This window comes from Parasteatoda tepidariorum, chromosome 4 (assembly GCF_043381705.1).
Source record: "Parasteatoda tepidariorum isolate YZ-2023 chromosome 4, CAS_Ptep_4.0, whole genome shotgun sequence".
NCBI lineage: Eukaryota > Metazoa > Arthropoda > Arachnida > Araneae > Theridiidae > Parasteatoda > Parasteatoda tepidariorum.
The window spans coordinates 101,271,410-101,282,966 of record NC_092207.1 but is presented as its reverse complement, the minus strand read 5'-3'; the positions used below and the strand labels follow the sequence as shown (position 1 = coordinate 101,282,966).

The window sequence follows — 11,557 nt, the reverse complement described above, 5'->3', positions numbered from 1 at the left end:
AAACGAATACTATGAATAGATTATGTAATAGAATTGCGGAAATGTGTTATCAGCGTTTCATCTTGGATAATGGTGTGCCGAAAACTAGATCGTAAGCAGATTGTTCCAGAATCAGAAAAGGTGGATGTTCGATAAAAAAATTTTAAAAAAATTCTTCATACAAAACAGGTCAAATAACGAACAATATAATCAATAATATAACATAAAACGGGCCAAATGAACGAACCCGATTCTACGCTAATTTTTTAATTCACAAAATTTTTTGTAGATTTTTCAAACATTAACGAAAAATAAGGACTATCTTCTGTGAATGTTTTAATTAAAATCGAAATAATAAAATACTTAACTTATACGGTCCAAGAACAAAATCGAAAACAAGAATACGTCTAATATATATATATATATATATATATATATAGTATATAAATTATTTTTGTTTATCAATAATTTTTTGCAAATGAATAAATTAATTCTATCTCTACAAATAAATTTTTGAGATGAAAAAAAAAAAACTATCTACCGGAATTTTAAATTGTGAAAACACTTTCTAGAAAAATTGCCACAACTATCTGTAGATCATTTCCATTTATATTTTAACAGCAGGGAAGTGTTTCATCTGTTTTCACTTCTCTTCCGCATAAATTAAGCCTAATAAAAAAAAAATACATTCACATTGTATAAGTTCTCAATCCATCCTATTATTAACTGCTGTTGAAAAATTATCATCGGTCAAAGGGAGAAAATTTCAGAACCACATGGTCATTGTTATACACTTCTGTCTGTGAGATGACAGATAAAACCAAAGAGAAATATTATTCTTTGCTGTAACATTAACTATTCGCACGTGTGCGTGTGCATAGCTGAGACTTTTGGGTCTGCTGCAGACAACCCTTTTCCACTTGCTTTAAAAAATTCCATGGCATCAGGGATGTAAAAAATATAACTGTCACTGCAAGAAAAATAATTTTTTTAAAAAACGAAGAAATCAATAAAAATACATTAAAATTAGTTCTCAAAATGAACGCAATTTACACTTTTTTACACTTATATTTTTTTTAAAAAATGCAACGTTAAATTTAAATGAATAAAATAATAAATATTTAACATTTACAAAATCGATTGCTCTATTTTATTGCTCGCAAAATCGGTTGGCAGAAAATCTATTATTATTGCTTTTATACATTATTATTTCAATGAGACACTGGTATAGCTAGCATTTAAGAGCAAAAAGTACACTAGTAGTGAGCTAGTTTATTAAATATTATTATTTTTACAGCAAATTTGAATAAGAAAACAATAAAAGAGACAAGCAGTACAATCTGAATCATATTTCATCTAGTTAATGCTGTTCCATAAATGAATCGCAACATTCATGAGGAAAGATTTGCTTCAATTTCATAATTCTTAACTTGATGTAAAAAACAAAATTGTAAAAAAAAGGGTAGGAGAATAATAATAAGAGATGGATAAAGAATAATGTTTGCATTAGAAACCGTTCGAATGTCAGATTATTTATAATTATTCGTACAACACTGAACTTCATTGTTTTCACATTCATTGTTTTTTTGTTTTTTTTTCAGTCAAATACAAACAGAGTTAGTAACTAAACCTGGCGGCAATAACACCAAATGATCATATTAACTTACTTTTTCTGGTTACTATTATTTTGATAAAAGATGTGAATTTATGTCAAAGACGTTAAGTAGCTAACTTAGTGCTGGATCTAATTATTTTACTATTTTTTCAATTTATTCCTATTAATTTTAAACAAATGATATTTTCATTTTCAAGAAAAGATTTAAAAAAATAAAAAAAACTAATGACCCACTAAAAACCAACCTTAGTACTGACTGGCAAACTTTCTATGCTTTTTGGGAACATTTCTTCTAGTATTAACAAAGACGTTTTTGTGTCTGTTATGTGTTCTTCTCAGCCCTATTTGCCAGATAGAGACGGTTTTTTATTTTCAGGAGAAATTCTGTTGTCAATGTTAAAAATTGATCCTAAGTAAGTAAAACTTACTGTTTCAAATCTATAAGAATTTATTCGGTAACTGAGAAACAAATTAAGTGAAGTATTTTCGACATACAAGAGTAGTTTTTAATGTAGCAGTTTCCTGCTTGACTCGGCGATTGACTTTCACATTAGATGAAGTGTGAGGTCACCAGTATTGATAATGAAGAACCAGAAAGGAATCAACAACTCCAAAGGAAGATTTGAACTTGGTGAATGGGAGTATTCTGTTCAGTGCAGAAGTAATGAGAAACACACGGTTTGGTGTGGAATAAAGAATTAGACACGTTAAAAATTGACATGAACTGAATGAAGATACTAAAAAAGTGAGCATGTTTTATCCATTTGATTTCGTTTCACCAGTCATGCTTTGTCCGAAAATAATGTTACTGAAAGCTTGGAATAAGCTGAGTTGAAGATATTGAATGTGAGTTACGAAAAGAGTGTGGTTTCAAGAGCTAACATACTTAAAAGCTCCAAGATATATTCAAGTAACGAGAAAAAAATCTCAGTAATACATACTTTTGTTGATGGTATGCAATTGTGATATTTCTGAGAGTTGAAAAAGAGGATCGAATTTTTCATGGCTTTCAACTCTCTTCGTATTGGCGTGGATACAAACTAGTCGGTATTTATACGCAATCGAGTAAATGGGATCAAGACACCCTGGAGACATGTGTCTGGGAATCCGGCAGGTTTGCCATCGTGAGGCTGTAATGCAAAACTTTCGTCAACGTGGTGGGAAGATCCATCTGAGTTAGAACATCATACAGACACAATTCATGCGATGAAGACGAGATTGAAAAAGAGAGTAGCGAAATCTTCAAAGGTACTACAAAAAAGTTTCGAGATATGAAAGCTTTGTTAGCATGGATTCTTCGCTTTGAACACAATAGTATGAGAAAAAAGAAATGGAGAATAGGTTGCCTAAGAATTTAATCATGATTTGAATCAGAACAGAAATTAATACGCATGATTGAACAGCGTCCGTTTCATTTAACTTGATTGGAATTTACACAATGTATGATTCTTCATTTTTAATTTGATTTAAAATTACTTCTGCGCATTACTACATGTAAATGATTCTAAAGTTCAAATGGAAAGCCACTTTGTACCAGCTCTTTCTAGGTAAGACTTTTGAAACATCGGCAAAATTCCGAAGATTCAGTTTTTAATTGGTTGCCACTCTATTAAATATTTTTCAAAAAGCGTAATAATTGGTAGTCCTCCATAGTAAAAGCGAATACTCAACTGTCTGAAAAAGACCAGTATTTAAAAATATTGTTTGGTTATCGACTCATCATTGATTTAATCGGAAAATATTGAATGATGTTCATTCATTTCCTTTCGCCATTAGTTTGGATGAAAAATGCGATTGTTGCAAAAAATCTATGAACTAAATATTTTATGGATCGACTTTGAAAAGATAACTTAGTTCCTTTTTTTATGTCCGCATAAAACTAATAGATGAAAAATTATACCCGAGTTTAAAATAAAACTTATCTAAAGCAGTTCGTTGTTGATTCCTTTATAAGGAGAAATTTTACTCAAGTCGTTATCAGGGAACGGTACTCTCGTAAAAAGGAAGCACAAATAAAACACTGTTATCAAATTTTATCTTATTGGATACACAGATTTCATAATTCTTATCAGGAAGATGCAAAAGATGAAACTGTGAATGGTTCGGGGGAGGTAGCAGGTGAATGAATAATAGTTTTATATTTAACTCAAAAAATGATTTTTGCATTAAAAAGTTATACTTTTTAACCTCACCTCCATTTCGGCAACAAGGCAAAAGCACAATCTGCCAAAGTGGGGATATTTTGATGAATTTTTTATTATTCGTACTACATTGAATTATTCTTAAGTTATAATAATTCATATTTTGTTCTAACTAAACACGGTAGCAATAACACCAAATGATCAGATTTCCTCTCTCTTTTATTACTATTTTTGCCATGTTTTTGGTGCAGATGGTAACTCAGACGAAATACTATCAGGTGACCAGATTTATTGGGCCAAACACAAGCAAATTTATTGAACAGAAAGCTTAACACTTCTTGATTTTCTTTTTCATAAAAAGATTTTTAAAAAATGCATATTTTTTCTTCTATTAGAAATTAGTTTCATTGTTATAATTACATCGTAAGAATCTGAAATAAGAAAAAAAAATGCGTTTAACTTGTAAAAAACTGCACTTACAGAATTTTGTAAAAATATTTAATTACGCATACTTGTACATGTTACCATTCCACAAGAACAAAGGGTGTAAAATTCTAACTTATTCGCCATGAAATTTTTCTAAAAATAATAATGAATCGAATATATATATATAACAGGGCAACAACCCCGTTATTTTTGGTAGTGTTTTTAATTTACATTAGTAGAAATCATAAGCCGATAGATTTTAACAGGCTTTATTTGAGTATGGTGTAAATAGAAATCTCACCCACTCTCCCAGCTGGAGGCGGACGGACTAATATCAAGACAGTAATGGCGAATCTTAGGTTGGCAACATTGTACAGCGAAAGTCACGTAAAAACAATCGCTCCTGCATTAAGTACTAACAAAAAGGAGGTAAAAAGGCTCAGTCGCTACATACCTTATAACCCTACGCATTATGGATAATCATTTAATGCTTCATAATATGGAAGTGAAAGAGAGAAAGATTTTTAAATAATTCCTCCTTTGAAATATAAATCTAATTATAATTCAATGATATGTTTTCAGCCTTGAAGTCCCAAAATAGAATATCTCTATACACCTATTCTTTACCAAAGACCTTTTTCGAAAACGAAAGAGTTTTAATGCTTTTATTAATACAAAAGTATTTATAATTTTTGTATTACATATATAATATATTAATTCTTTAAATCAGAAAGGTTAAAAAATTACTTAATCTTTAATAGAAATCATATAATTAAACAAAAAAAATGCTTACATAATTATAAATAAAAAAACATTTCTATGTGTAAAAAAAGCGTCAGAGAGGTAAAAGATTCATATTCTTTTAATAACAACAAACAAAAAGTAAACATTAGAATAGCCAAAACAAAAGAGTAGGCACGGCTTCTATTAATTCAAAACATAAATTTTCTACATCCAGCCCACTCCAATGCATTGGTTTAACGATGCATTCTATTACAAATAACCATACAAATGTTATACACTTACAAAAAAGCATTTAATGAATATTTCAAACAAAGAATAAAAAAAAGTAATCAATCACTTTCTAATAAGTAAAGTCTTTTAATGGGTCTATTTACGATACTGTTTTTTAATTGGATTTCACATGACCTTATTCTACTATCTTTGCCTGGAAAAATATCTTTTATTCGACCTAACTTCCACATTAATCTTTTAACATTATCTTCGCGTACAATTATAACATCACCAATTTTAAAACTTGCAATATTTTTGGGCATTTTATGCATCATAGCAGATCTTAATTCTAGCAAATATTCCTTTTTCCAGCGTTTCCGAAAATGTTCTATCATCATAAGCCTATGTTTCCATCTTTTTGTTAATTCTGCTTTTGAAGACTCTAATTTAGAACTGGAGGATGGTAAAACGGTTAATTGATTACCTATCATGAAATGCGAAGGACTTAAAGGATCCGGTTCATTAATATCGTTATACATATAAGTTATTGGTCGAGAGTTAATTACAGCTTCAATCTCTATAAGTACAGTAAGTAATTGCTCAAAAATTAATAAAGATTTATGTAATATTCGTCTTAATGCAATTTTAACTGATCTTACCAAACGCTCCCAAAAATCACCCCACCATGGGCACCTTCGACAATAAACTTCCACTCAATTCCTTGCTTTTCTAAGTATTGTAGAAATTCGTCATTTTTACACAATTTGAATAGATATTTAATTTCACGATCAGCAGCTTTAAAAGTTTTGGCATTATCTGAATATATTATTTTACTAATGCCCCTGCGTCCAAAAAACCTTCTAAAAGCCTGAATAAAACTTTCAACTTTTAAACTAGACACTAACTCTGAGTTACAGCACATGTAAACAATGCAATGTAACACTTAGAACCATCCCTTAAATAAAGGGGTCCTGCAAAATCGATGCCTGTTATATTAAACGGTGGAGATTTTTCGATTCTGTCAACAGGTAGATTACATGTTACTTGCTTACCAGAAGTAACACTAAATCTTCTACAAATTTTACATCGATATGTAATCAGATTTCACGAATTCCTTTCACTATCCAAAATTTACTTCTTATTAGCAATAAGGTGTCATTTACACCAGCATGCAAAACCCTTTCATGACAATCCTTAATAATTAAAACAACAAAATAATCATTATTAGGTAATATTATTGGACACTTTTCACTAACATCTAATGAGGAATTAACTAAATGACTTTTAATTCTCAGAATCTTATTTTCATCAAGTTTGGGATTCAACTGAAATAGTTTAGAATTAGAATCGATTTCTAAATTATTTTTTAAACAATTAATTTCATTCGCATAGTATTTACATTGAACAGTTCTTATCCAATAATTATTTGATTCACTTACTTCAGTACTCGTAATTGCCCCATTTTGTTTTACACAAGATCTTAAATTCTTAATGAATCTAAAAATATAGGATGTTACAAGCAATATTTTACATGAAGTTATAAAGTTCTCAACTTTGAGCACAGGATCTGGATCAGCACTTGCAATAAAATAAGTATTTCAGTTTGGACATCGTCAGTCATTAAAAACTGACTATCATCAGTGGCAATCATTCTGGTTCCGATAACAGCAGCCATCAATTCTAGTTTAGGAAGAGACAATTATTTTAATGGAGAAACGCGACTTTCAGCTATCACTAACTGTGATGATCTAGATGTTGAAGTGGCAGATATCAAATAAACTGTAGCTTCATAAGCACTTTTGATTGCAACAAATAAAGCAGTGTAATTCATCACGAGATGGATCCAAAACTCTATTTAGCCACCTAGGAACCACAATTTGTTCTAAAAAAAGAAGTTACTCGTACCATTCTTGCCAATTTTTATCGATTTCAGGAGGTACAGTATCGTCTTAATCAATTTTCAATAGCTAAAGTTTTTGGAACATGATTTTGACTTGGATCATCAATGAGGACAGCCATCCGAAAAGATCGAAAATTCTTGAAGTAGCTTGCAATAAAGTTCGTTTTATACGAGGGTTAGAAATTATAAAATTAAAAATTTCTCCAGTTTTAAAATTAAAACAGTCATTCGACAAGTCCCACTTCAATCCAAGAACTTTTACTTCTTCGGTTCCATCAGCTTGAACTTCTGAGCCATATATTTTGTTGTTCAAAATTCTTCAGTTGGATTTCCACTTCACGAGGTTCATGGAGACCTGCTTAAATATTAGGGTTGCTGTACTTGCGATGCTTCCTCTACAGAATTCGTTGAATACACAACATCATCAACATGCATGCAAGAATTTAACAGCTTAGTAGTCATGGGATAAATATTTCGAAATTTCTTCAAGTGATGACGTATAGTTGCTGCTAGTAAAAAGGGGCTTGATGTTGCTCCAAACATCACACGAGTCATTCTGTAAATTTCAAATTTTGTATTGGGAAACTTACGAGTCTTCTGAAATCTCAAGGCATCACGATCTTCTGGTGAAATTGAAATTTGTAAAAAAGCCTTTTGAATGTCGGCAATTGCAGCAATTTCACCTTTACGATAATTCAATAAAGCTATCAGTAAATCAGGAACTAAGTTGGGTCCTTGCAATAAACAATCATTGAAAGAATGATGACCTTTTTCTCTGTATGAAGTATCATAGACTACACGCAGTTTTGTTGTGGAATGATCTTCTCTAATTACAGCCCGTTGAGGAACGTAATAAGTTTTCTTTTGAGTTAAAAGCATTCTTTTCTGTTTTTTCTATTATTCTTTCCTTCAGTTGTTCATTCATTACGTTTTTATACTGTTCGAAAAAATAAGGATTGGGCGTAAATCTCTTGATCAATTTTTTCATTCGGTTTTCAGCATTATGAAAATTATCATGTAAATCAACTATATCATTCTTCCATGGAAGGTTTACTTCATAACGGTCATCTCTTATGCGAATAGATTGTTCAAATAAAGAAAGTGCTTTTATATCATCTTCTTTTTCATCCTAAGCCGGTGCTATTCCTAACGATTCTATTTCCCAGAAAGATTTAATATTATTAGATGGCTCATCTAAATATAAATTTGAACTAACAGTCATTGATCGTAAATCAGATCTCATAACGGAATCTTGAATACACCATCCTAATCTAGGCTCTACAGCAGTGGTTTCCAACTGGCGGCCCACGGACCTTATCCGGCCCGCGAACTAAAATATATTATTTGTCATTTTTTGCGGACAATTTTCGTAGAAAATCTATATGGGTTTTATATACTTTTAAGTTTTGCGTCTTAACAATTTGATATCTGTTTCACATTAATTATTTGATACATAGGTGCACATTAAAGTTATTGTAGCCAGAATTTCTTAATATGCAATTGAATATTTTTAAAAATCTACTTCTTATTTAAATTTGTAATTCAAGACTTTTGTTTTGTACAGCCTATTAAAAATCTGACAGTAATATTTAACGTTCCTTCAAACATAAAAAAAAGAGTCCTATATAAAATTTTGATAAAGTTGCGGCCCGCCATTTGACTGGTGTTTTTAATTGCGGCCCCCGACCTCATGTAAGTTGGAAACCCCTGCTCTACTGCAACTAATGCTTCAGTTATTCGTTCGATTTTTCCAGTAAACATCACTTCCAATAGCACTGAAATTTCATTTGCGTTATACAGTTGGTGATCACATCATTTTAATTTCATGACCAAACATTTTAATTTCAGCAGCAGCAATCACGGGATACTCAATAGCTTCAACAATAACAAACTTATCAGGATTAATTAGATCAACAAGTTTCAATTTCCTTCTACGACTACTTACACTCTTACTAGATCCAAATTTTTGAATATTAAAATCAATTTTTCCTGTAACAGGCAAATTTAACTTTTTCGATAACTTCTCACTTATAAAAGATGTTTGGCTACCTCCGTCAAGCAAACATCTAACTAAACATTCAGCCTTGTTCACAGTAACAGCGTTAACAGTTTGTAAAATTGCATTTGAATTCTGTTTCACAGAGTTTTGCACAACATGAGATCCATTATTTTTATTTACGAGCAATTCTTTATCATTTTTCAGGCTGTTTTATACAAACAGAATAATGATGCTTTTGTTTACAGTGAAAACAAGCAAGATTTCTTTTCATGCAATCCGAAGAAATAGATAAATGTCCTTTTCGAAAGCAACTGAAGCATCTACCACTTTTCATTAAAATTTGTCTTTTCTTATAAATATATTAAATTCATTAAATTTAAATTTATCGTGATTCTTAGAACAAAAAATACATTTCAAATTCAATGTTGTTAAAGCAAAGGCGCTTACCTTTGGTTTTCTTTAATTCCAAGATTTTTCTTCTACTTTCGATTTTAGAGTGAATTTAAAATTTTCGTTAAGATTTTCTTTTCTTAAATTTTTTGAGAGTAATTTCGTTTCTAATAAATTTTAACAATTCCTCAACATTCCAAGTAGAATCCTTCGTTCTTTGTCGGTTAAAATCCAAAATTATATCTTCAGGAATCAGCTTCATCAATATTGGACACTGGACAGAGTCGATTTCCATAGGTTTCAGACATCACGTTTAAAGACTTTAAACTTCGTATTTCAATTTCAATGCTATCGTAAAGTTTCCTCAGCGCATCAACATCGCTAGAAACCTTTACTGCAGTTAAATTTGACAGTTCGTTCATGTGAGCATTAATAATTATGTCACTTCTTCCATAGCGATCTTGTAAAATATCAATGGCTGCAAGATAATTAGAATCACAAACCGAAAGTCCATTCACAGCTCTTGCCGCAGTTCCGCCAAGATATAACTTTAAATACATAAACTTATTGACAGTTTTCAAAGTCTTATTTTCGCGAATAGTCGATTAAAATTGTTCCCAGATGTTATACCATAGTTTAACATCACCGTAGAATTTTTCGATATTAATGTTCGGTAATTTTACGTGAACATTTTGAAATTCATCAGTAATAATTTCGATTGAAATACTTTCGTTATCGTTCTTACGGTTTTCCATATCCAACTTGGCATTCGACGAAGATAAAATTCGTTTTTAAAACAATAATCTTATCAGAATATTCTTCCGATTGTTCGTATTCCTTTTCAATTTCGTCAACTTCAATCAAATCTTCAATTTTCAAATCCAGTTCCTTCAATAAAGATTCCTTTTCAATAAGTTTACCCAGTATTTCATTTAAAATTTCAATGTTCGGAATTTCATTTTTTATTTCATTTTCGATTTCGCCGAACAATCTGGTCGTCGATGCTCTGACAGCACCTCGTTTCCGCTTCCGTTTTGAAAGTTCAGTAGACATTTTCGAATTCAGAACAAATTAATCGAATAAAGAAATAATTTCAATATGAAGTTCGAAATCAAATTCAAACGAACCCCTCTTCAGTAATAAATATTTTCAATCATCTTCTTGGGGTTTTCGGCACCATGTAAAAAAAAGAGTCAGAGAGGTAAGGGACTCATATTCTTTTAATAACAACAAAACAAAAAGTAAACATTAGAATAGCCAAAACAAAAGAGTAGGCAACGCCACCTATTAATTCAAATCATAAATTTTCTACACTATGTAAGACCTTTATGAATTCACTGCAGTTTTCAATATTTTCGCTTTCTTTTTTTTAGATTGCTTAAACAATGCACCTGTATAAAATTTTCATATTGCTTCTGATAGTTGGAATTGCTGCATCTAAAAAGGTAACTTTGTTTATTCAATACTCATGTTCGGAGAGTACTTCTTAAAAAAAAATAATAATAACATACAAAACTTTAAATGATTTATATCTAGCTTAGAGCTTTACAAGTATCATTTAACGAATCTCTTTAACTGTAATTCCTAACAGTATATTAACGCAATTTTCACCATAAAGTAATAATTGTAAAACGGTCAATAAGATAAAATACCGATTTAAATACCTTAAAATGTAACGTAGAATTGCGTTATTCTAATAATAATAGTAAAAATAAAAAAAAATCCTCTTTATCTGCTAATTTAGAAAACAAACAAAATCAAAAACGTAATAATAACGCTACATGTAAATACCTTTAAATAAGGGATGCAAAAATATTTGAAGGGAAACAATACTTTTATGACTTACAACAATTTTATGCTGATGACAAACAAATATAAAAGTGTGGAAAAACTGGATACTACCATGCGACTTTCAGACCCATAAAAATGTACCGACAACAATGAAAAACTTTGATAGATCATTATGTCATATAAAGATACATTTTTAAAAATAAACATAAAACCGCCGATTATTCTAAAAGAAATTGTCCAAGTAAAACAATTATAAGCATTGGACAAAAAAAGAAAAAAAAATCAGAAAAGCATTGAAAATAAAATTAATTTGTATAAGAAAAGTAGAATTCGACTTTAAACATCACACTCGATCTACTATT

The 11,557-nt window shown here is 30.4% G+C and overlaps 2 protein-coding genes across 3 annotated transcripts in view; one reads left to right on the top strand and one right to left on the bottom strand.

Moving 5' to 3' along the window:
- LOC107438836 (SPARC) overlaps positions 1-11,557 on the top strand; it is a 26,100-nt gene that overhangs the window by 7,354 nt on the left and 7,189 nt on the right. The window contains exon 2 of one of the 2 annotated variants that reach the window (XM_016051221.3): positions 10,778-10,849. In XM_016051221.3, the coding sequence (XP_015906707.1) occupies positions 10,790-10,849 (60 nt within the window). In that variant the 5' untranslated portion in view covers positions 10,778-10,789. Of the gene's footprint in view, positions 1-10,726; positions 10,850-11,557 lie in introns of both variants that reach the window. The other variant, XM_071180281.1, reaches the window with a different exon arrangement.
- Positions 7,382-7,894, bottom strand: LOC139425477 (uncharacterized). Its single transcript, XM_071180418.1, has one exon. It carries the CDS (start codon positions 7,892-7,894, stop codon positions 7,382-7,384), a length of 513 nt encoding a protein of 170 aa, XP_071036519.1.

Coding starts and splice junctions, on each gene's coding strand:
- LOC139425477 (XM_071180418.1), bottom strand. CDS start 7,894: ATGCTTTTAACTCAAAAGAAAACTTATTACGTTCCTCAACGGGCTGTA.